The sequence below is a fragment of the Archocentrus centrarchus genome, chromosome 19 (assembly GCF_007364275.1).
Source record: "Archocentrus centrarchus isolate MPI-CPG fArcCen1 chromosome 19, fArcCen1, whole genome shotgun sequence".
In the NCBI taxonomy this organism is placed as follows: domain Eukaryota; kingdom Metazoa; phylum Chordata; class Actinopteri; order Cichliformes; family Cichlidae; genus Archocentrus; species Archocentrus centrarchus.
In genome coordinates, this window is record NC_044364.1 from 15,930,665 (window position 1) to 15,956,987 (window position 26,323).

General features: G+C 38.0%; 1 protein-coding gene across 1 annotated transcript in view; it reads left to right on the forward strand.

The window, feature by feature from the left end:
- Positions 1-26,323, forward strand: part of dock1 (dedicator of cytokinesis 1) — a 203,809-nt gene that overhangs the window by 122,209 nt on the left and 55,277 nt on the right. Inside the window, 2 exon segments of the mRNA XM_030754788.1 lie at positions 10,264-10,365; positions 13,388-13,482. Coding sequence (XP_030610648.1) covers positions 10,264-10,365; positions 13,388-13,482 — 197 coding nt within the window.

Consider the following 26,323-nt stretch of genomic DNA (forward strand, 5'->3'; position numbering starts at 1 on the left):
CTACATCTGTCAGGTTCATGTACCATCCCTTTATCTTATAATGAGATAAAGCAATTTAGTCAGTGACATCACAAAACCATATGCACAGCTTTACTTCATATCCTCAAAGCTTTACTTTGTTTGTCAGGAGCAGGAACAACTTTGAAGGGAATGTTGAGGAGCACTTTCCCTCACAGCTCTGCAGTCTGGCATGCAAGAAAGACAGATGTTTTTGAGGTTTGCCATTCTTCATGTACACCTGTGTTTTTGATTCTTTTGTGTGGCTCGGCATCTCCATATACTAATGCTTGTCATGTGTTACCAACCTTGAGAGTTTTGTTGCAAGTCCATTCACCTTCTGTCATCTCAATTTGTCTGAATCCCTACAGCTTTTTTTTTTTTCTTTTTTCATGTGAGAAGACTATTTAATTTACCACCTCCCTTAAAAAAAATCCCCACTGCCTATTACAGAGCTTCTATTTCCCATTCCCCTTTCAGGTATTTATCCATCTGTCACAAGCTAGTCAGTAGTTAGCATTTCTTTTTGCAGGAAAATACCTGTTTTCATAAGGGAATATACACTTTTATTTAGACTTAATTGGATTTGTGGTACATGTTGTGTTATTTAGTTAACATAATGGGGAAGGAGGGAAATAATACACTCAGTGAAACCCTGATCATGTGAAAGTGTAGCTGTGTATTCCTGGTTGGATGTTTTTGGAGCCTTAGCTCACCCTCATTCTCTGACAGGGAAAACCTAACTTCTGCTTTAAGCCTCAGGTACCATGGTAATGAGCTGCAGCTCTCCAGACAGCAGCTGCTGTGAAGTAAGAGTGTGTATGTGTGTGCACACACACACACACATGTTAGTAAGTGTGAACAGTTTTATATATATTGCACTTATCAAAAGCAGATAAACAGCACACATCTTTCCTTACCAAATAAGGTAAAGACTTGTGACATCCTTCTCCCTTCAGATCTCTCTTAAGTCGATATGTGTCATTTATTACAGAGGAGTAGAAATCAATGAGTAGAAAAGGACCGGGTTTAACTGACATTTTATGTAAACTGTAAAACCCTTACATCACATTTAAACTGTTGTAAAGCTTTTTGTAATAATAATTTATATATAAGAATATTGAAATAAATGTGTCCATTCATGTTCTTGAATGGATGGATTAATATAAATAACAAAGTCTTCCAAACTTATTTGTAAGTAATCCACTTGTGACAATCATAGGATCATAGGATGCTAGAATTATCTATTTCATTCAGTTCCTGCTGTTTAACAAAAAAAAAAGTTTCCAATATTTTTTAAAATTGTCAAAGGACAAAAATGGGTCTGTAGTTTTCCACATTGTGTTTATCACCGTTTTCAAATATTACAATAACTTTTTCTATCTTCCTGTCATTTGGAAAGACATGCTGGAAACATTTGTTACATATGTGAGTCAGAGGCTTGGCAATGAGACCAAAAATCTCTTTAATTGTTTATACATTTTCATGCAGCCTTTTTGTTATTTATTTGGTAATTTTGCAGGTTTACGTGCACTTAACCAGTTTGTGTCATTTAAGTAGAAACTGTGAGGAAAGTATTTTTCATGCACTGGCTCATATTTATTCAATCATGGAAATATGTCATGTGCTGCTGTTAATTGTACTTCATAAGGCTGAGGGAATACTTGAAAGCAGGAATACAGTTCAGTTGCAGCCAAAGGAGCCAACTGGACAGCTGAGTCATTTGTGGCAGAAGATGCTCAAAGATTTTTATAGAATCAAAGGGGAGATGTGACTGACAGTTATATTCAGTTCACATTTATATTCATTAAGCCTCTTTCCCATTGTTTATCACTGTCTCACTGGATCACATCTCTCTCAGCAAAGTTCTTTATGGCACAAAAGTTTTGCTATTCTTTGTTTGCCCCCTCGCCTCGCCTCGCCTCGCCTAATCGCACTTTTCTATGTCACAATAAAACATCACTGCTTCCTAACTGACTGCACCTTCTAGGTGCTCTCACAGCCCAGTTTTTATGAGACTGGCTTCTACTTTTGGAATGACAGTAACACATCTGCTTCACGACCTTGTTATTGCTCTGCCAAGCAGCGCCAACCTGCAAGTTTAACACAGACAGAGCCGCATAATGTTTGTAAAAATTTGACCTTGGAACATCTCCGTGCTCGGAACGTGTTTTAGATTTGAACCCAGGGTAATGGCATTTGTTTAATGGGTAGAACTCCTCAGGGAGGTGATGTCTACTATAAGTAGGGACAGAATAGGCTTTGCCGTTTTCTTTTATTGGAATCTGCTTTGAGATCTGCTTGTGTAAGCAAGCTGTTTCTTAGATGGATAAACTGGTGGCAAAGGACAAGTCACTGGAGTGACTCTCCTCTCGTATTGATTTCATTACCTCAAAGCTAAATCCTTATGGGCCTCCTGTTTGATGTCCTTGTCCTTACATGTACACTATAGACAGGGCTATGGTCAATGGAAAATTCAGACCTAGTTTGTTCTCAGCCTTTAATGCCTGCTTGTTGGAAATGCAAATAGATTTATGGATTGTGTGGTTTGTAATTTTACTGCAGATTCTGCAACTGTTGTAGCAAAATCTACTCATTGCCTTCATTAGATAGATTTCTGTTTTTCTTCTGTGTCTTTTGACTTGAGTCTCTGATATCGCTAGAAGATAAATGTAGATTACCACAATGTCTTAAAAAAATTCTATACAGTACAGAAAAAGATGCACTATTTGCAATAAGAAGTATTGCCATGTGGCTCAGGTAGAAAAACTAGAATATCACAAAAAGAAGACATGCTTTAGCTTATTTTAAGTGCCCTCTCTGCATTGAGGCAAATTGCTTTATGGAGAAGAGAGCTGTCAGTTTATTACAGCCTGTGAACTCTGATATCTCGTTGTAATTTTGTATTTTTTTTGGTGTATGACTTATGTGTATGTATTTGATCTGACAGCCTGATATGATGTTTCTGCTGTGCAGCGTCACTGCCCCAACAACTCTTTGACTGAGACACAAAGCTGAAAATGTGGCTAACTGACGAGTGTGTCCTCATCTGCTGTAGGCTTTTAGTCTTTTCCTCAAAAATGTCTACAAAGCTGGCTTGTAGTCTGTCTAAAAAAAAAAAAAAAACAACCCAACTAGAATGAAGTGGTTTAAGACAAATCACTGAACTAAAGTCATCCACATGTTTACCGAACATGCCTGTTGTGCACATAAGGAGAAAATTGCATCAAAATCAAATGTTATTAAGGGTAAAAGGAGAGAAATAAAGTGTCAGTGCATCTGTAGTGTGTTTTGAACAGACTGTGCATTGTGAGCTTTAAAGCGTCTTCCAGAAATCTCAGAAACTGTCAGATTTTCTGTCTCTGCCTCAGGCTCGGGGACCACCAAGAGCTAGTTGAAATCATTAACTATCTCCAACCACAATTTTTTTTTTTTTAAAGCTGGTTTTGAGCTTTAGTAGCACACAGTTTGGGCTCTTTACACACTGCATTGTGGCTTCAAGACATGGCAACACATTATTGACCTACACTATCCCCCCTCATGCTCTAGTTCATCTCCCAATCTGCCATACTGACCAGGCAATGGTCAGCAACATCAATTTCCTTCACAGTGAATGATGTGTGCTTGGCAGTGGACAGAGAGCTTTCTTGTGAAAGAAAGTGGCTTTCACTCAGTGGGTTTCCCCATATAAATTAAATTGTCTGTTCAAGGAAGTGTAATGCTTTGATGTGAAAGTGCTTCCTCAAGCTTGTCTTAGTCGAGTGCCATCTGAATGAATGAATTAACGGGTCACTTTCATGGCTGGGTGCCCAGGTTTTCTGCACTTATTATTTGTCTTTATCTATTGTCAAGTGTTTATCTGGACATCACCAAGCGCTGCACCCACTGCTGCTAAAAAAAACAAATCAAGTGTGAATGGCTTCAGCTGGCTCTCCAACTCGTTTCCATTGGCTGACCCTCCTGACTGCCACCTTGTTGGCCTGATGTCGGAGCCAAGTGGACTTGCTGAATTGGGTGGTAGTGGCCAAGTATATTGTATGTGTCAGCTGTGCCTCTGTTTGACAGGCCAGTGTGAAAAGTGCTGCGGCCTTTTGGGCATTTTAAATACACTTAATACAAAGCTAGTTTATGGATTTCTGTCTTTTTTTCATGCCTCCTTACCTGTTTTTCTCTTGTCAGGGACAGGAGGAAAAACTGCCTGGTGCCAGTCATCTTTTAATTTGAATTCTCCTCACAAAATCACCTCAGTGGAAATGTTTGAATCTCATCTGCAGCAATGCTTAATGCTTTCTTTGAGCGAGGAGGCAATTTGAGGAGAATTTAAACTGGAATCTTATTGTGTGGTGTTGGTTGCTTTGCACTTTCCTTACAGCCTCTGTGACTTAGCGGTCCAAATCAGTTGTGCTTGCATAGGTGCTGTTCTACCTAGATTAAATGGAATAGTGCCCGTGTGAGGTTTTCTGTGTGCTATTGTAATTTCCATCATAATGAGCCAGTAAAATCATATTGCATCAGGCTTGGAGCTAATAGAGAGAAGGAGGGAGTCATTTGGATCCCTGTTGGTCATCAAGCCCTCGTTCTCATCTTTCCTTCTCTCTGCTATTGTGTCAGTTTTCCCTCCTCCAGAGACGTGTTGAGGCCCGTGGTACGATTCAAATACTACTGGCAGATACTACTGTGCCATTTCCCCACTGGCTTAATTAAAGGCTTAAAACAATGCTCTGTTAATAGGGCAGCCCTTCAGAGCAAACATCAATTTTTGCTCCTCTGCTGTCAGGCACTAAAGTGAGATGAATTATCAGAGAGATGCAAGCTAGAGAGCGACGCATGATGGATCAGGCACTGCCCTCTAATCACCGCTTTTTCATTTCGTCTAAGAATCTGTTTCATTTGCTCATAAGACAGATATGGAGGCAGGGTTTGGGAACTCAGTGATAGATATCACCTGTAAACTTTTTGTTGACTGTTGTTCAGACTGAGAAATTGTTTCAGTAGATAAATGAATTGAGATTGACGGCTCGGTCGGCGGCCATTAAATGACTGTTTCCATAAGCGTCGTGAACAATTTGGTCTTGTCCTTCAGGTGCTTCATCATCTCCTGCAGTAGCTCAGTGATGAGTCTAGAAGTTATGGGTCCTTCAATTTGAGGCAGTGAGATTAATATTTCCTGTTATAGGTTAAAAAGAATGATTGTCTTTCAAAATAAATGCTTTAATGAAAGCTCTTGCTAAGACAGTCAGTATTTGTGGTGTTTTATTAGCGGCACCCAGCTCACTTAATAAGCCATCGTTATGGTAGATTACATAAAAAGGTCCTTATTTATAATAGAGTAGTATATAAATTGGATAAGGTGCTTGTCTTTTAGGTACTTAGATATTTTTGAGACATCGTCTGAGTGCTCTGCGTTACCATTTGCATTCTCACTCTCGCTTTGGTCGTCTTTAATTTGCTCCTGTTCTTTTGACCGTAACTCAAACTGTCCATTCCATTAGTCCTTTAAGAAATCGTGACAATCATAAAACATTTATTGAGCCTTAATACAAAGTAAAGATGACTATAACTGCTTTCATCTGTTATCTCTAGGATCAAACAGGCTTTGGATTATGAGATTGCTCTTGCAAAATAAAGTGATGTACATTCTTTTGACAATGTGTTGTTGTGTGGGCATGAATTTGCTTTTGCTCTATCACTGCATAATTTCTTCTTGTCTTTCACCTCTAATGCCTTTATATGTTTAACCCCAGACATGGCAAATGGCAAAGTGTTGTTTTTGCATTTTTTATCCTGATAACAGCTTTTTTTTTTTTGTTTTTTTCCCAGCATACAGTGAACAGTAGAGCTTCAAAGAGCTTTCAGCATAAATTGTGATTTTTTTTTTTTTTTTTTTAATCCTTTTGATTTCAATTTTCTTTAATGTATGTAGAGTGGTGTTTTATCCGTCTAATGGCAGAATGTTCATTACTAAAAAACTCCTTTTCATAGTGTTTAGTTCAAATAAATTTAGCCTTCAAGTTTGAATGCAAACCCCGCAAAACATGCTGGACGTATCACACAATCAAAGCGACCTTGTACTAAAATGCAGAAAGACATGATTCAGGATTTTGAAACCTTTCAGTTTCTTGTTTCTTAAGTCTTCTTATTTATTGTGGTTGTCCTTTATTTTGTTAGTCAAGGTGCCTAGTAAGATATATTTTCTGTCTCTTCCTCCTCTGCAACTGCCCTGTGTGGTGCTCCTCAGTTTGCCACATACCTTTGGCCCCCCTGTAACAGAATCATAAATGATCAGCCCACTTCGTACCAGTGAGGGACACTTTATTCTTTTCTTTTTCGGAATCCTTCTTCACTGACACTATTTTATTCGACTTACTTCCATTCTTTTTCTTCCCCTATATGAAATAAAAGAGTTGTCATGGTAACATTAGTGGATTCATCCCAGTGATAAAAGTGAAGAGTTTGGCTGGTTGGCCTCTGGAGGCCTCCTGGTTCCCTCCAAGCACACATCTCCTTTTCTTGCGTTACGCGTTAACAGCTGGTGTGATTCATGTTTCTGCTTCACATCTAGATCTTAATTGCTGCAAAGAGAACTGTCTGTATTTCTTTTTTTTCTAGGAGAGACTCCCCCCTCTGTAACACAGCAATTTGGAAATATGGCTGCGTAATCCCTCACCTGTATTTAATTTGCCATCAGGATTTGCCAGCCGATCCTAGCGCCTCCAGCAGAAATTGTGTTTGTTTGGGAGCTTAAGATTCATTCATGAGCAGCACATTACAAGTATAAAATCAATAGGAGCATTGGCAGATATATGGCTGTGCTGTTGGCATTCTTGATTGAATGTTGGTAGTGAGCTTGGGGGGCTTATGCTACTGTATGCAGCCTCTGAGCTTTATGGCAGGTTCCACGCTGAGGCTTACAGCATGTACAAAGTTTGCTGAAGGCTCTTTATCTTGAGGATTCATTCACATCTGAGCATGCATGTAAAAGAAAAAGAAAAAAGAATGAACAAATGTGGGATGCTCTACAGCTGATCTAGCCATTTGAGTCTGCATGGGGTGGAGTGTTGCTGCAGCGTGCATCAGTAACTGCTGGCTGCTTCCATTTATTCACAAACTGTAATAAACAGTGTTGGGGGCGTAACTCAAAGAAAAAAAAAAAGATTACCGATAGAGTGTTTTTAGCGTTGCATGTCTTTGCTTAGTTACTCTCTTTATAAAGTAATTAATTACACTACTTGATAGATTACTTTTGTTACTCCACAGCATCATTCAGTATGCATTGTCAAATAATTACCAGTTAATTAATGCATGCGTGCCATGGAGAGGAGGCGGACATGATTTCTTAAATGGCTGCTGTTTATAATTTGTACTCTGCCAGCATTTTATTTGCCAAGTACTTTGTGATAAATAAATGATTGGGTGGTATGAGCTGCCTCTCCAGTGAGTCTCCCATCCTGCAGAGCTACAATTATAAATACCTCCTCGCAATCTTTGCACTACAACAGCAACCCGAGCCATTTTATGAATCTGTTCCACTACATATGTGTTTGTTTTTATATTTATTTATATTTTTAAGTGTTTTTTTTTTTCCATATTGTTTTATGGTGGAGTAGGTTCACATTGAATCTTGTTATATTCATGTAGGAGTTCAATTCACGTCATGACTTCAGGTGGTAACACTACCCTTATTTTTTCATGCAGCCTCAGTGAGCTTTGTGTATTCGCACCCTATTCCACATTCTGGTTCAAGTGGTACCGCAACTGACAGAAAATCTCCAGACAAAAACAGTACAAACTGCAATACATTTGGAGTACTTACGTCAGCAGTGGGTAGTTTGTTTGTTTTTTTTGAGTTTTGCAGTTTTTCAGACTCAGTTTCTTACCAAAAAAAGGTAAAATAAAAAAAATAATTAATGAAAATCAAAAAAATTATGGCCACATGAACAACCTCATTTCATCCTGTCAAAGGCTGCAGACTGCCCCACCATTTTTGTCCCATATATCTCTGCCTTTGTAATTTAGTCACTGAATTTACAAACATTAGTACTTTGTAATGCATCACAGTCAATACTGCAGCTAAGCATTTCAATAATCCTGCTTTTTTTTCTGAACTATACATTAAATATTAAGGACATATAAGGGCACTCAGAGAGCAGAAACTCACCAAGGTAAATACTCTGATCAAAACATACAGTATAACCATGTATTCAAAAAGCGTAATGGGTTGTGCTTTTGGCAATGCTCCACATCTCCACCAAGAAAAGATGATCAGCCCAATAAATATAAGAGGCGAAGATTAACGTCCTTGCTGGAAGTAAAAAAAAGGCCAGTGCCAACTATAACTATATATAGCCATATGTGATTTAGTAATGACATCTTTTTTTTCCCCCAGTTAGTAGCAACAGTAGAGAAGTGCAAGAGAACCACTTCTTAGGCACTTCATACACTTTGTAGACTTTGTATTTACACTTGTCTCTTTGGTACTTTCTAATCATGCTTGGTCTTAATGTCCTCTTCAGTGCTGAAGAACTGAAGCGAACTGAGACTTGCATGCCCTCACAGATGAAGGAGTCTGGTCCTCTATGTCTCTGAAAAATATTTCCATTTTAATATAACATGGTTTCTGTGAAGCAATACAGAGACAGAGAAGTGAAACAGTCATCAGCATCACATTTGAGGTTTCCTGTTATCCAAGGTTTTTTGTATTGTGGACTGTGTCCCACCTCGGTTTTGGGATTTTTATATTTTTCATGTTTTTGGAGTTCAGTGGGTGGGTCCAGGCCTGCCGGCCACACAGCCTCATTTGACAAGGAAAAGCTGAAAAATGTAAATGCAGTAAAATATATTATACAGACAGTTAAGCAAACAATAACCAAAAAAATATATAAGTTAAAAAGAAAAGAAAGAAACTGAATTGGTAAGACAGGTCAGGTGAGGTAAGAGTTTGTGTGTGAGAGTGCTCTGCATCATTTCTGCTCAGCTGTGTTTTGTGATTTGGTAGGTCAGGCCTAATTACAGCTCAAGGAGAAGTTCTCCAGCAAAGCCTTGTGAGGATTAACTGCCAAGAAGCAGCTAAGTTATATCAGTTGCAGTAGAGCTGCTCAAACGTTCCTCACTTCACTGAGGCAGTCAAATGAACATCCTAATCAGGAGTTTGTTCAGGTAACGATAAGTTAGGGAAACATATTGACATTAATTGTAACTAAATTTCACTGCTGCTCAAGAAAACCTTTAAAGTTTATTGAAGCAATCTTAGATAAATATCAAACTGGAAGATCTTCCCTTTGACCTTAATTTGAATTGTACTTGAAATCTATGTTTCTCACAGGATTTCGCCTTTGTTAACTAAAGGAAATGTGTGGAAAAAGGGGTACTGTAAGTTGTCTCAATCCTCCAGCATTTTACTTACTTTTTCAGAGTTTGGAGATACACAGTCACTCTTAATGCTTGTATATCTTAATACTTATCAGACCTTTTAGAGTCATTAAGCTGGATCTCATGCATTCTTTTCAGTCATTTTAATTACCTTCTCTTTTCATTTTTTGATTAGCTAAAACTGTATGGGAACAATAAATCATTACAATATGCTTTCATTCTTCAAAAGTATTTAAGCAAATTATGTAACTTTTTCTTTAGCTTTATTTTTAATTAGGCCTACATCTTTTGTGAGATAACAACAAACATCTTGTCTTTGCCATTAGTGTGTTACTGCTTTTCTTTTGTTCTTGTATTGGTCTCTTGGTAGCTGATTATCTTTATCCTTTGTACAAATCTCTTGAGTAATCCATCTTTTCCTGTGAATTTCTTGTGCGGTCTGTCTGTAAACCGTACGAACTTTTGCTGTTTACATCCATGCATTTCCAGTTGCTCTCACACTCTTTTCTTCAGTGTGTATCTGGCTTTGTCTATTCACATCAAAGGAATGACACTTGACTGGCAGCAGCAACATGCTTTCACCTAGCCTTGCACACATTGCCTTCCACTTATCTCCTCTCTACAGCACATATACACTGTACTAACCAGAGGCAGGATAATGCACCGCAAATGAATGACAGCACTTTGGGGACCTCATAGGCATTATAATCAGGGCAGTAGGTTAATGAGATCACCCATCAGGTGAAGGCGCCTACCTTTTTAAACCTGAGAGGCCAAGCCTGCTTCAGTACTCCTATCCAATCCAGTCAGCTAGTCAGTAGCCATAAAAATCTTTCTGTCCCGAGCCTTCAATTTAAACTTGATTGTGTATTGAATGCACTACTTTCTCTTCTCCAGGGAAGCTTCGTGGCCAGCATGACTGGCGTACTGAGGCAGATGGACGACTATCATTACGCTCATCTGATCAGCACCTTTGGCAAGATAAGGAGTGATGTGGTGGTAAGTACACGATCAGTGTGTCTGCGTCTGCTGGATGAAAATCTCCAGGCTACATTGTCGTGTTATAACTTAAAATGCTTGCCTGTACTTCAAAATCATTTTGCTCTGTCTTATCTAGAAATCAAAAGTTAGATTAGAGCATTTGTAGAGAAAAAAAATACAATTTCTTCTACAATAAAGTATGAAATTGAATTTCTCTTAGTGCTTGCACTTGGGCTGATACATGTATACCACTTCCTCTCGATGATAGTAGCTCCTGAGGGAAAAATGATCACTTGTTGCAACCAACAAGTTGTGGAGGAGGGATAAATCTCACAGAAGTTATGGGTTTCGGCTCAGAATAATTCTGCCCTCAAAGCAGCATTTCTCTCGTATCTCCTGCCAGATTAGCATTCAGTTACTCCACTCTGTTTGCGTTTGCTCTTTGGAGACTTTTTCATAGGAAGAACATAAATCTGATTTAGAAATCAGGCAAAGGTTTATGAAATGCACGTTGACAGATATGTTGGTATTGAAATTGATTATAACTTTTGTACATAGGGTGTGTTTGGGACTCTTTATAAAGTTCCTATAGCAGGGTAAGGAATCACTGTGATGAAGGTGAACCTTTCTACAGATTTATGGTACCTAAAGATGGTGTGGGTCATATATACGAATTCTAAAGCTGGCTGTAGCCCAGATGACTTTGTCGTCTTCTAAATGCACCGCAAGAAAACATGAGGATTCACCCTCTGAGCATCATGAGAAAGAAACAGATTTCAATCTATAGATGCGCTGATATCTAGGCTGAACATTTGTCAACATTTGTTGACAAATAAGACGGCATTTATGGGTATTTGTTGTATTGCATCATTTTTGCTAAACTTTCAGGTAGTCAGATGAAGAGCAGTTAGCCTGTACTACAGCAGGAAGCGACATACCCAGGATATCTTTTCGTTGTCTGTCCTCACTGATCCTAACAAGCGTAATCACACTTAATTTGGTAATCTAGGCATTCCAAATCTGGCACCGGATGGCAATAGTAAACATGCACAGGTATAATGCTGCTTATTTCTTCAGGAGAAGAAACAGGAGAACTGTAACCCGAAATAAAGAATGTGCTGACAGTGTAAGTTAATAGACTTATCAATATCACTGCCCCACCATTAAGGCACAGTGGAAATAAATGTAATTACAACTCTGTATTCCATTACATGAATGTGTTGCTTAAATGTATTCTTAAAGCTTATAAGACTGTTTTGGTCTGTGTTCTTTCTGCTGCAACTCTGGTGGAGTTAAACACTCTTGAGATCATGTAAAGAATAACTTTAAAAAAAAATAAAATATATATATATATATATATATATATTGCTATACATGGGCCTACAGAACAGAAAGATTGCTTTTAAATTGAAAATAACAGGCAATACATAAAATAAACAACAAATTAAGTTATATCTGCAGAGAATCTCTTTCCTTGATTAATGCTTAATAGCCATCTACTTTAAATAGACTCTAAAACTTAGATATCCTCTTACTATCATGCACTGAGGTCTATAAGATCTTCTAAGACTGCTGATGCTATTTTCCAAGAATACTGATTGGTTTGTAGTAGTGCTGTACCCACATATTCTATTCAGATATTCAGAAACACTATAATGACCATCTCAGCGTGCTTCTCTTACTCACAGCAGAGATCAGCAAACTTCAGTTGATCTTATTGTTGCTAACAATTAGCCAATTTGTGATTTGGAAAGCCCCAAAATCTTGTGTTAAATTATTCTGTTGGTTTACATTGAGGAACATCACTCTTAAATAGTTTTCACAGTTGTGTGAAAAGTATGTAAATCACTGACAAACTGCTGTCTTGTTGGGCATATATTGAGAAGCAAAGACTCTTTTTATGCACTTCTTTTTTTGCTTCCCCACTTCAGATTTTTTTTAAAAACCTGTTGAAATTCAAAATTAACATTTTGTTGTTATACTACACAGTTCCATATTCATGGTTTTCAATTAAATACTGGATTTAAATGATTTGCAGATCACAATGTACACTCACCACTCACACGTTATTAGGTACACTTTGCTATACCAGGTTGGACCCCTTTATGCCTTCAGAACTGCCCTAATTCCTTGTGGCACTGATTCAACAAGGTGCTAGAAATATTTCTCAGATTTTTGGCGCATATTGATATGAAAGCATCACACAGCTGCTGCAGATTTGCCGACTGCACACCCATGATGCAAATCCCCTGTTCCACCACATCCCAAAGATACTCTCTTGGACTGTGACCTGGTGACTTTGGACAGTACAGTGAACTCATCGTCATGTTCAAGAACCCAGTTTGAGATGACTTGAGCTTTTCGATGTGGTGTGTTATCCTTTTGGAAGCAGCCATCAGGAGATGGGAACACTGGCCATAATGAGATGGACATGGTCACACCATTACACCACCAACAGCTGTATGAGCCATTGATATATGGCAGGATGGATTCATGCTTTCATTTGGCTTGTTCATGAACAAACTGAAACTCAAAAGACCAGGCAACCTTTTTTCCCAGTGTTTTGTTGTCCAGTTTTGGTGAGCCAGTGTGAATTGTACCCTCAGCTTCCTGTTCTTAGCTGACATGAGTGGCACTTAGTGGTGAGTGTATACTGTACTTTTACAGGGGTACAAAAGCAGCAGACGCCCTTTGATTATGACTTTGTAACCCTGAAAATGTATAAAGTTAAGGAGTGTTTCTGCAGGCAGATATGACCCATCAAAACCAATTGGTATTGTTAAGTTTTAAATGGTAATGATCATTATAGATGTTACGCAGATGATTATTAAATATAATATTAACAACACACTGGATTGTTGGTTTTGTGTGTTACCTGCAAATAAGAAAAACATGAGTCACCTTGACCTTTTAAAACTAATCTAAAAGCTGTTTCTGCTTGAAAGCCACGAACGACAAACAGTTCATTTCAGATTACTCTTATCTTGGAGGTGGGAAGAATAGCAATTCTCATTTTGGAAAAACTTTCTCTCTTTTGCAGGATTTCCTAATGGAAACATTTATCATGTTCAAAGATCTCATTGGAAAAAATGTCTACCCATCTGACTGGATCATAATGAACATGATGCAAAATAAGTAAGTACGACACTGCTGGAAATGCACGCGCAAACATAAACCATAAACTACACTGCTTTCAACTCAATGCACTGAGGTTGCTAAGAAACAGCAGTCGGAAGTCGGTATGAATATTTTCAAATGTTTTTCTCTTCATGCAAATATCGGCACAAGGCCTCAGCAGTATAGCAATCAGATGAGCAGTCAGCGCAGCCGCAAACAATCGCATGAATTATAGATGCTCTGGTATATGCTGCTAATCTCCAAACTTGGGCTCAGAATCTCTACTTTTTTTTTCATGTTGTTCTGCAGCAGCCTTCTGTTTTATTAATGCAAACTTTTTTTTTTTTGTTTTATTTTTGTATAAACAAAAAAATGAATTGTGCTTTGGAGTCACCAGTAGTGTTTTTGTGTACTTGTCTGTAAATATTTGAGCTAGAGGTATTTTTACAGTGTTTTTTGTGATTTTTAAAACATGGAAATTGGAAGTCATCACAGCCAACTGCTATATTTTTAATTAATATGTAGAATATACACTGGCATTTATAATGTTAAGAAAAAAACAAGACATGATCAGAATGAGCTGCTGAGCTCTATTATGGGGTGGCAAAGCAACAGCTACCAGATGAAAAGCTTCAGTCTTTTTTTTTTCCCTCAAATAGAAAAGAAAATTCTCTCCATCAGCATTCGTGTATTATCATGATTGCTGGTTGAGTTTTTCACACACATTTTCCATGGTCACTGTGAAGACAAACCTATATGATAAAAGAGTATTCTGCTAATTTTGCATTATAACAGTGTCTGACTCACAATTGACTGGGGAAAAAATGAAAAGAAACAAAAGACACACTTAGGGATGATATTTTTTTCCCATTCATTCTTTTTCTTTCTTGTCACTATATACCCACAGAGCCACTGGGCCATTAACAGTTTGGTTGGGTATTGATAGTAAAATCTAATTATCCTAGTGCTCTGGTTTCAAAGCTGAGAGTGAACAGTGGAATGAAAAAATTATTTATTTGAATTCCACACAGCCTCATTGTTTTACTTAGCCTCAAAATTTGAGGTTTAAAAAAAATAATGAAATAAGCTAATACAGATGAAACTACAGTTCCTTGAATGACTTTGTGTCGCTGGTTCAAAAAGTAAATTGATCCCCATAAACCCCCATGTTAAAATCCTTAGCAGAAATAAGCACGTTTACAGCCTTGTGCAAAAAGTGGGTTTGGACTCTGTAGCTTATTTTCACCTTTACTACAACTATACCAGGGTGATGTTATTGTAATCCATCTACTGGCTAACTGTTGTCTGAATATTAAAAACCTGTGGCTTCAGGAAATTAACTTGGTGGCGGGCAACATGGTGGCTGTATAAATCTTAGAGACTACATGGACAAAAGTATTTAGCCACCTACACATTACTCCTACAGGAGCCTTCTGTAGCACTCCTGTACTTTTGTGCTGAAATTAGTGGCAGAGGTTGTTTGGAAGTCTGCAGTTATTGAGTCAGCAGTGTTGATGTTTTTGTTTTGACGCACTGTGCACCTCAGCACTTTGCAACCTTGCTCTGTAACTTTATATAGTCTGCCACTTGGTGGGTGAGTTGTTGTAGTTCCTAAATGCTTCCCCTTTGCAATAATACCGCTTGCACTTGATAGTGAAATTTCGTCTCTCCATCCTATTGCAGTACATGCTGGATCTTCTTTGTCATATTTTTCATTCCACGATGCACCAAATATTTTCACTTAGTGAAAGGTCTACACTGCAGGCAGGCCCGTTAAGCACCCTGACTCTTCTGCTAAGATGCTATGTTATAGCTGCAGTATGTGTTTTAGCAGTGTCTTGCTGAAATATGCAAGGCCTTCCCTGAAAAAGATGTCACCTGGATGGGATCATATGTTGCTCTAACAGCTGTACATACCTTTTGATGGTGCTTTTCCAGATGTGCAAGGTGCCCATTTCATAGGCACTGATGGATCAGAGATGCAGTCTTTTAAACTGAGCATTGATAACAACAAGATTGGTCTCTCCAAAAACAATTTCTAATTTAAATTTGTCTGACCAGGGAAGAGTTTTCCTCTTTGTCTCAGTCCATTTTAAATGAGCTTTTGCCCGGAGAAGACAACAGCGTTTCTGGATCACGTTCACATATGGCTTCTTTTTTGCATGATAGGAGAGTTTTAATCTGTCTTTGTGGATGGCACAGTGAATTTCTGGAAGTGTTCCCATGCAGTGATTTCAATGACTGAATCATTCCTATTAATAGTGTAGTGTGTTACGACCCAGCTCAAAAGCCGCAACATAAGTTGGAGACTGACACCAGAGTTTTCAGACACATGGGTTTTATTTTAAATTACTTAATGAGCACTGCTAAAACAGTTGCAACCCAAATGGCATAAAAACAGGAAATGGTGTGTCTCCAAAGTCAGCCTCAGGTATGCACCTTATCAGGCATAATCAGTCAGCAGTTAACCAAAGCAGCACCTGTAAACTCCTTCACTGCCACTGCAGAGAGAGTAGGGGTTGCAGAGGGGGGTGTAACAAGTGCCACCCAAGGGCCCAAAGATTACAGGCACCCAATATTGATTTTTAGCTTTGTCCCTTGCACAGAGATTTCTCCAGATTTCCAGAAGGATGGTAAGATATTCAGAGTCTTCACAATTTTTTATTAAGGAACATTATTCTGAAATTGTTGCAAAATTTTGTAGATGCAGTTTTTTTTTGCAGATTGGCGAACATCTGACCATCTTTACTTCAGAGAAACTCTGCCTCTCTAAGATGCTCTTTTTATACTCAATTACAGATGTGGACAAAATTGTTGGTACCCTTCCATTAAAGAAAGGAAAAACCCACAATGGTCACTAAAAATAACTTGAAACTGAAAAAAGTAATAATAAATAATGTACTGGAAAATTAACCAATCAAAATCAGTCATTGCTTTTGAATTGTGGTTCAACAGAATCATTTAATAAAAAAAAAAAAAAAAAAAAAAAAAAAAAAAAAAAAAAAAAGACCGGGAAAAAGTTATGGTACCATTAATTTTTTTGAGGCAATCACTAAAATCAATCAATTTCTGTAACTCTTAATGAGACCTCTGCAAATGTTGACAAGTGTTTTGGCCAACTCCTCGTGAGCAAAGTGCTCCAGATCTCTCAGGTTTGAATGGTGCCTTCCAGTCTTGCTTTTTCATGATTTGCTTTCAACAGTAGTGTCCTCCTCGGTTGTCTTACAGTAAGTCCACTTTGACTCAGACAGCAATGATGCGATCTGACACTGATGTACATTGACCTTTGAATTAACCTCTAATCTCTTTAGAATTTGTACTGGGGTCTTTGGTTACCATTCTTATTATCCATCTCTTGGAGCCACAGCCAGAGAGGTTGGCTACACTCCTGTGGAGCTTAAAGTTTTGAATAATATGTGCAACTGTAGTCATACAAACATCAATCTGCTTGGAGATGGTCTTGCAGCCATTACCTTTAATATGCGTGTCAGTAATTGTCTTTCTCATCTCCTGAGAGAGCTACAGAAAATTAAAATTTCTTGTTTGGATGACACCTTTTTGATGAACAACAGTATAAGTGTTTTGTTCACATTTTGGACCAGTAAGACAGATGGTTTCAGAGAGGAGTAAAGGCTACCATCCAGCTATCAGCCACCTACAAAACAGCCTTGAGATCCCTTTTCTAGGCATTTCCACCCCCACTCACATCTTGCATCAGATAACTAAAGTACTCTGGGAATGTTAGTATAGAAATCCAGTTCATAACACTACAGATAAATGAGCCTTGCAATACTTTGTGCCATTGGCTCAGTCAGATTTTGTTCATTCGTTTGAAAATAGTGACCCACAAACATGTTTTTAAATGAAAATCTCATAGACTGCCATTTTAAACCAGAAGAACTCACAACTAAAAAAAAAACACACATGCCCTTGTCAGATTGGTTTTGCTAACACAACAGTTTTTTGATGTTGCCTTTTCATTTCCAGTAGACATTGAGCAGCCTTACAATTCAGTAGAACTCATTTATTTTCTGTCCTTATAGCTGTCTTTTGATCTCCACCAACTTCTAAATAAAGAAAGATTGTCTCTTCAGATTTATTCAACAGTTAATTTTTAACTCTCCCAGTCTGCTTCTTGGGCAGGTAGTGTACAGTGGATCTATTAAAGCTTTTTTGGCTGAAAAAGCTTCCTGCTGTTTCTGGAAATGATTAATGAGAAAGGTGATATTAAAATATGCAGTGAATGTGTCGTGACTTGATATATGTGAGCTTTTTAGACCTGAGGGCAACTGAATATTGTGATGATATCTTTCCATAGGTTTGCCATTAATAGAATAAGGAATGAAATGAATTGATTTGCTGTTCATATTAAAATCTTGGCAGTATATCTTTACAATAGTTACTTTATTGCTGGTTTTGTCAAGTGCTTTAAAATGTGTACTGCTGTGGAAAACCAAGCCACCCCTCATTTCTTTATATTTTGCTTAGTGTTTATAGAGGAGGTCTGGAGAGAGGTACAACAGTGAGTGTCCACAGCCATCTGTAAATCATAGTGGAGAACCCGGACCTCAACATTATTGCAGCAGTGTAGATCATCTTGACAGAGAATGGAACAAAAGGCAGCCAACATCCAAATAAGAGCTTTGAAAGTCTTTCAAATGGTAAATGGACTGATGTATAACGCTTTTCTACTCTACTTTGAGCACTCAAAGTGCTTATACAATGTGCCTCATTAGCCCATTTGCACACATTCATACAAGCACTTCTTTCTATGCTTAAGTGCTTTCAGTCTAACATTCACAGGCATTCATACTCTGATGGTTGCATTGGAAACCAACTTGAGGTTCAGTATCTTGCCAAAGGATACTTTGGCATGCAGACTGGATTAGCCAGGGATCAAACTGCCAACCTTCCAGTTAATAGGTGATCTCTTCTACCTCCTGAGCTACAGCCACCCGTCTAGAAGTCTGGAGAATTATTTCTGAAGACTACTTACAAATTACAAGAAAGCTTGCCCAAGAGACTTGAGGCTGTGTTGAAGAATAAAGGTGGTCATACCAAATATTGACTTTCAAACTCTTTGTAAGTGTACAAACTTGCTTTATGTACTATTTTTACATGTAGTTTTTGCACCTTTCAATACATTTCTGCAACTATTTCCCATTGTCCTAGCAAAATACAAGAAATTAGGTGGCCCAAGACTTTTGTACTCTTATGTGCGCTGACTCAGTGTCTGGTTTCTGAGCAATTTGCAACATGCCACATTCAGCATCTGACTCACCAGCACCAACAGACAGCTCTTTTTTCTCCACACATTGTGATAGCACTACTAATGAGATGGGAATCACGTCCAGAACAATGTGCACTGGCAATTTTTTTTCCAGCTGTAAGACACACCACTTGAACAGCTGTGGATGTTGCAGCTACCAGAAGACTTGATTGAGAACAGATTGAGTAAAAATTGTTGATCAGCTATAATTACAGAAAAAGCTCTCTAAACACTCTAAACTCTCTAATTACTGCAACAACAAAAACATATCTAATAAACTGGGTGATATATTCATCACATTGCTAAATCAATATATATTTTTTTTACATTTTGAAATCATAATTTTTACTTCACTAGTTAAAAGGCATTTATGGATAAACCAAACAGCTATCTTCCTATAGTTTTGCAACATGGAGTTGAATATATGACATAACTTTAATAGCTAGTAGGCCTCCTTCTGTGACTACTTTCCATTAAGTTTTTTATCCTCCCACACAAAGTGGGAGAATGTTGACGTTGTTCTGTCCGTCCGTCCGTGAGGTTTTACCTTTCTGGTCTGTAGACTCCAAAACCATGAATTGAGCCATGAAATTTGGCATATGTGTTGTTTACTCTTCAAAGATATGCAACGCGCTATTCTTCTTCCTGGATGTTTAGTACCCTTTGTACACTTTGGCTGTATTTATCTGAAGAGTGGAGTAAACAACATGGAGGATTTCGGGCTACTAATTCTATGATAATATATGCTAATGATATGTAGCCTCTTTCTCATGCCTGATTGGCTTAGCCTAATCATGTGATCAAATTTCACTGTGTGGTTGGCTATATTTACTTGACCATTGTTGACTGAAATGGAGGAAGTAGGGATTCCCCATATCTAGTGACTGACTTTGGTCACTGAATAGTTGGCAGTAGCTAGATTGTGAGAAACTGGGGAAACCCAAATTTCTAGGTAAAGAGCCAGTCTGTTTACAGTAACTTCTAGGTTGCAGCCTTATTGATTAGCCTGCTATGCCAACTTCTGATTGGCTGTCTAAAATCTTGGTCAGGGATGACTGATGGCCATAAATAGTACAGACTATGACTCATCATTGAGCAATAGTAAAGCCATACCTACTGCTCAGCAATATTGCTCAAATGTAAACGTGGTTGCATTATGTTTTGTATTATATTTCAGTTGCCTCATAATTATATTGATGTTATACATAATACATTGATATCAGCAGATTATGTAATATGGGTGCCTTATGTAGTAATATTCCTGCACACACGGGTATAAGATGATCTGAATATCTTGTAAGTATGCAGTATGTCTGACTTATTGTTACAGATTATATAAATAGAAAGACATATAGTTCGCAATGGAAATTTTTAGCTCTGCTGTTTTTAAGAAACTGTTGTCATAGCCTTGGAGTCAGCGATGTCTGTTCCACAAAAACTTGTGGCCTAAAATGTTTAAATTTACGCGATAGATGCAACTACAAAAAAATCTCGGACAAGTTCAATTCTTGGTGACCTTGACCTCAAGCTAAAGATCAGATGTCAAGTTTTTTGAAAATCTCATGAACACAGCAACTCCACAACGATCTCACCTAAATGTTCAAATTCACACCATAGATGCATACTAAAAATCTCAAATTAGTTAGAATCTTGGTGACCTTTACCTGCATGTAAAGGTCAAAGGTCAAGTTTTTTGAAATGTTGTGAATGCAATAACTCAAGAACCATGTGACCTAGGATGTTCAAATCCACACCACAGATGCATACTGTTCAAGCTAGACCTATCAAACTTTAGACACTTGTTCACTGACTTTGCTATAACATCACTTTGTAGAAATGTTAAAGATAATCACAGAATATCAGTCTCTTATAGCATGCTTAAAATTGTTTTGATTTAATGAGTATTGTTAATGCAGTCGTCCCTTGCTATATTGCGATTCACTTATTGTGGCTTCACTGTATCGCAGATTTTTTTTTTTTAATCACTAATTTTGTTTCGTGGAGTTTTCACTATATTGTTGGATTTTGTGGCATATAGGTATTTATATAACACCCCATAACTATGTTCATCACTCAGACAAAGAGATAAGTTACATTACGCCTTTAGCGGAATTAGAAGTAACAGCTGAGGGTGAAGATACTACACCACCTTCATCACCATCAGTACTGCACAACTACATAATTCATCATCTTCATCGTTCAAGTTGTAATAAGAGAGTGGGAAAGGTTTATAGGAATGTGGAAAGTGTCTATAAAACCTTAAAATATATAAATAATAAAATAAATATACAGTAAATATAACACCACTACTTCACAGATTTTCACCTATCGTGGGGGTCTCTGGAATATAACCCCCGCGACAGGTGAGGGATCACTGTATATGTGAAATATGAAAATATATTTTTGTTGGAATATGTATTATATCTTTACTAAGCCAGGGGTGACTAAAAGTATTTGGTTAAAAGTTTATGGCAAGGCCCCCAAATTAGGGCAAAATCTTTTTGTAGAAGGTAATGTCTGCTGAAGGGGTTTCTATTATGAAACAGGGCAGTAATGTTATCTTGACTTCGGCATTTATTTTATATTTTCATTATAATCGCGGAAGAATATCCCATCAGTGATTGCTCTTGTTAATGGTGTGATTTAAGTTAATGTCAGATGGCTTTCTCAAGAGTTAACTTCATGAAACAACACCAGAGGTTTGTTGCATTTTGTTAATTATGACTAAGAATAGTACTTTCAGATGAATGTGTTCCTAGAGAGGCTTGCATGGCAGATGAAAAGATGAAAGCCTGAACAAGTGAAAGAAGCAGCTCTTTAACTCTGTAACCTACTCCATCAGGCAGACTCATTAGGATAGGGATTCTGGAGCTGGATGGCTGCCATTTAGAGTTGACTAATGACTAGAGACCATTCCTAGTCCTTGAGGGCAGGTCTATGGGAAGAAGGATGAAGGGCTTTAAAAAGACTGAAATTGATGTTGTTGTCCCTTTTATCCCCTATACAAATCACTACTCACCAAATAATATAGTGCTTTTGGTTTTGACGGTATCTGATTTGACCCAGAAAGAGAGTTCTATTAAATGAATGTGGTCAAGTTGCATAGTCTTCAGAAATTTTAAAATTCAGCAATACATAGTTGTTAGTCTAGAAATAAGGGTGCTGTTTCTTTAGAAACAGAGGTCACACCTGTTACTAATGACCTGTGTTTTTTCGTATCTTCAGTACTGTGCAAAACTCTTGAGGCCCTCCCTCATTTCTTTGCATTTTTCTGTCAAGGAGCTGGACTTTTTGAAGGTGCTTAAGTTTTTCTTTGGACATTGGCTGCTTTTTCACTTATTTTCAGTTCAGTCTTTGTACCAGACCACTTTCCCAGGAATATTTTTTGTTAATTTAACACTGATCAAGCAGAAAAAGGCACCTGACCCAAGGGATGAACCAGTGTTGTGTCAACACATAACAAACAACTTAGCAAAGAATCCAGTTTAAATCAGGCACTTTGCCACAAGCAGCCTGTCACAAAAATGCATAATTTGTTCCCATTTCTTTGGTTGAATCTATAAAATACCAAAGATAATGCAGTTTGACAGGCATAAAATAGTGTTTTTGCACCAGTAAGGGGATTTCTAAAGAGCTATTAGCTGAAAACCTGACATATCTCAACATGGTTTGCAGTGTGTCTTTAAAAAAACTTTGAGGAAACTGGACAAGTGGAGGACAACAGAACTTGCAGGCCTAATAAACTATCTACAGCAGCTGGACAGTATCTGAAAGTCATGTCCTTGAGAAACTTGTGCTGAATCCAGATGAAACCATAGTGTCATTTGATATGGTTCACTTTTCACTTGTATAGTTACAACTGAGGCACTGGAGATGGTCAGAAAAGAAGTATAGCAAAATACTCACACCTTACTTTAAGTTACATCACAAAGTCACGATAGGGTGAGCAAGGTCTGACAGTGGTTTAACCCAAAACTCCTGGTAGTAATGATCCACTCCTTTTTTTCACATCTTGACTCATGTGATGACGTACATGATTAATAATGGGTCAACAACTACCCCCAAAGAGGACAAACCCCACTAGAGTTTAAATACCTGGGACTCTCCACCTTTTGGTTTTAAGAACTAAAGAAGACTCTTGGTTGAGAGATGGTACGTCTTCAAAAACTTAAAGTCCAGTCATCTTTTTTTTCCTCTTCTTCCAAGCTCTTGAGACTAATATGACCTGGATAACTGAGAACCTACACAGACATTTGGCCCTTCAGCTGGTCTGTCTGTTGTTCACTGAAGCCTCATCACAAATGGTCTCAGTGGAAGGCTGGCTATCAAGAAGCAATTCTTTAGGAAGGAAAACAGGAAGAAAAGGCTGAATTACACAAGTATGCCAAATTACACAAGAATTGGATTAAAATCCAAGGCAACAGGTCTTATGGAGTGATGAGTCCAAATTTGACAATTTTGGTTCAAATCATTGTCATTATGTACGGAGAAGGCCGGGAGAGAGGCACAGCAGTGAATGCCTGCATCCATCTGTAAAACATGGTGGAGGCTCTAATATTGTTTGGGGCTGGATTTCAGCCAGAGGTGGTTGCTGATGGAATTATGAATGCTAAAAAGTACTGTCAGATTTTGATCTACCATGCAGTCTGGAAAGAATCTGATTGGCAACTGATTTAATTTTTCAGCATGACAGTGATTCCAGACACATCGCCAATGCAGTGGCCAGAGCATGCTTGGATAGAAATTCACACAATGGAACACTTCGTCATGGATTGACCTCCCCAGAGCCCAGAACTCAACATTATTGAAGCAGTGTGAGATTATCTTGACAGAGAATGGAACAAAAGGCAGTCAACATCCAAAGAAGAGCTTTGAATGTCCTTCAGGAAGCCTGGAGAACTATTACTTAAAATTAATTAATTAATCACAAGAAATCTTGCCTAAGAGGCTGTGTTGAAGAATGAAGGTGGTCATACCAAATATTGATGCCGCTACGTAGATGTTTTATACCTTCCAAACATTCTCTTCAAACTCTTTTCTCTGAACAGCATTAGTGCTGTAAGCTGAAAAGAAAAGTCTGACCTTTGCATAGCATTCTAGCCATGCTGCTTTGTTAATTCAGTGACAGTTACGTAGTCACTCACCAATGTTTGGTGTGTCTGCTTCCTTATATGCAGTTCTGTAATAATGAGCACTGCAGAGGAACTGTTGGAATGTTTCATGATATAGTATTGCCTGATGCACTGCATTACATGGTATTGCTATTTGCACTCAACACTAAAGTGCTGGTTAAAAGCTGTAAGGTGATCATATATCTTGATATATGCTTCACGGATATATTATGTAAATGTCAGGAACACCACATTCATAGACCAGTCAGAATGCTCTACTTGGAGCTTGTGTTGATGTCTAGCACAGTGTGCGTATCTGCTTTGCCGAGGCGAGTTTTTGCCCGTGGATTGCAGTACATTTGAGTGACTGTCAGTTAGCCTTTAAATAGTGCCCCCTAAAGAGAGATAACATCCACTGTGATTTCTCTCAACCTGATTTTATCAAAGTCATTATCAAGAAGCAGCAGGGTTTCTTTCTGTGTAACAGTCCATCAGCTGCCATACTGGAAACCTAAGTGGAAGTATTCAGATAATTTACTGAAGGAAAAGTACGACTACCACAATGTGAAAACACTCCATTAGAAATTAAAATCCAGTATTCAAAATGTAGCTTCCTGTACAAAGAGTATTCTGATTATTTCTTGTGTGTTATTATTGTACTTGAAAATAAGTTCTGATGGATTGATCAAAAGGCACTTCCACATAAAATGCTTACAGATAAGCTTTAAATGGAAATCAACTACTTAAAATTTGTACAGTACATTGTTTTTTTCACATCTGACTTTCAGATGACTGTGACTTATTATTTGCTCTTACTGTCAGAGAAGAAAAATGACTTTTTCTCTGTTGGGTGTAGTGTAAGTATTGCTTAGTACTCTGTGACAGCTGCTTCACTGGAGACCTTGTGAATATGTTGCAACTCATTTATGTCTTTCCTCTCAGAGCATAACTGACATGTTTGTGGTACACTCGATGAATGCTCCTTTAGCGCAATTACTTCTGTCTTTAGATCAACAATATGTCAGACTTAATGGCCTCGTTTCATGATGTGTATTTATTTTGGCATTCAAACTGATGCACACTGCTCTCAGCATCAATTAAAACAGTCCCCATAGCATGAATGCCAGTCAGATGCCAAGACCCTATAGTCATCCCAATACACATTGTTATTGAATATATATTTCAGAAAAATCGTTTTGCTTACTGAATGAAACATGGTGGCTTGAGAAGCATGAAACTTTCTTCTAAATGTTCTTTTTCTAAACAGGCATATCATTAGTTTTTTAAATCATAAAATCACCCGAAATGTTAAAAAGGTTTGTTTTTTAGAATCTGTTACAATTGTTTCGTGATTCATTTGAGAAATTTAACTGTTCCTCATTAGCTCATCATTGCTCAACATGAACTTTGCCAACTCTGCCTGACCCCAGCGCACAAAGTTTTTTTGTGCTCGCTTGTATTTGGAGTTCTGTCGAATCCTGCGTGTGTTACCTCATTAGTAATCTGTTCACCTCTTCACAAACCTTTCCCCTGAATGAAAAGCAGTGTTTGCTGTCATTGTTACATCTGTGTTTATAGGCTGCTAGATGGTTGATTGCTACAACACTAGCATCATACTGCCTGGTGCTGCAGAGTCAAAGGGGCTGCAGCTTTTTATCATGCTATTTGCATAACAGACATGCCCTCACTGGCCTGCGACTTCATCCAGACACATCTTTCTACACTGAGTTTTTTTTAATCTAATGCCACCATCAGGTCCATATTTCGGTTTATTACTAAAGTAAAGCTGCTTTCACACATCAAGTGCACCCCTGAACTTTTCTGAACAGTAACCTGGCAGAGCTGTGAGTGAGAACACAAGTGTCTCTGTCAGATCAAACATTAAACACCTTTACTTAGTCTGACACCTTCTTAATACAAAGTCCTTGTGACAGATTTCATACACATAAGAATAGCACAGATGATCGTGCAGTCAGTTCGAAGTGGTTTCCATTCATAATGAATAAAATTAAGTCATAAAGAGGCTTTTTTTCCCCTGGAGATTGGAGGATGATTTCAGTAGCCTCACAGCCTAAAACTGCTCTGAAGTCAGGTGGTACAAAAGTGGGTACTTCTATATCACTTGCCAAAGAGAACTAGGGTAAATGGCAGTCCATGGCAGAGCCTCCACCCTGTTTTACAAATGGCTGCAGATACTCACTGTTGTGCCTCTCGTCTGACCTCCTGTGTATATATTGGTGATGATTTGAACCAAAAGTTTCACATTTGGATTCATCACTCCATGAGACTTGTCTTGTGTAATTTAGCATGCAGCCACCCTTCTGCTGAGACCATTTCTGATAAGACTTCAGTGAACAGATGTGTTTCTCAGGTCTCATGTCAGGTCTTTGCTGGATTTTTTTCCTAGTTCTTTGCTATTTCTGTAAAGCCAAGTGTATCATATTTGATGCATGAGCCCTCTACATCATCAAGGTTATTC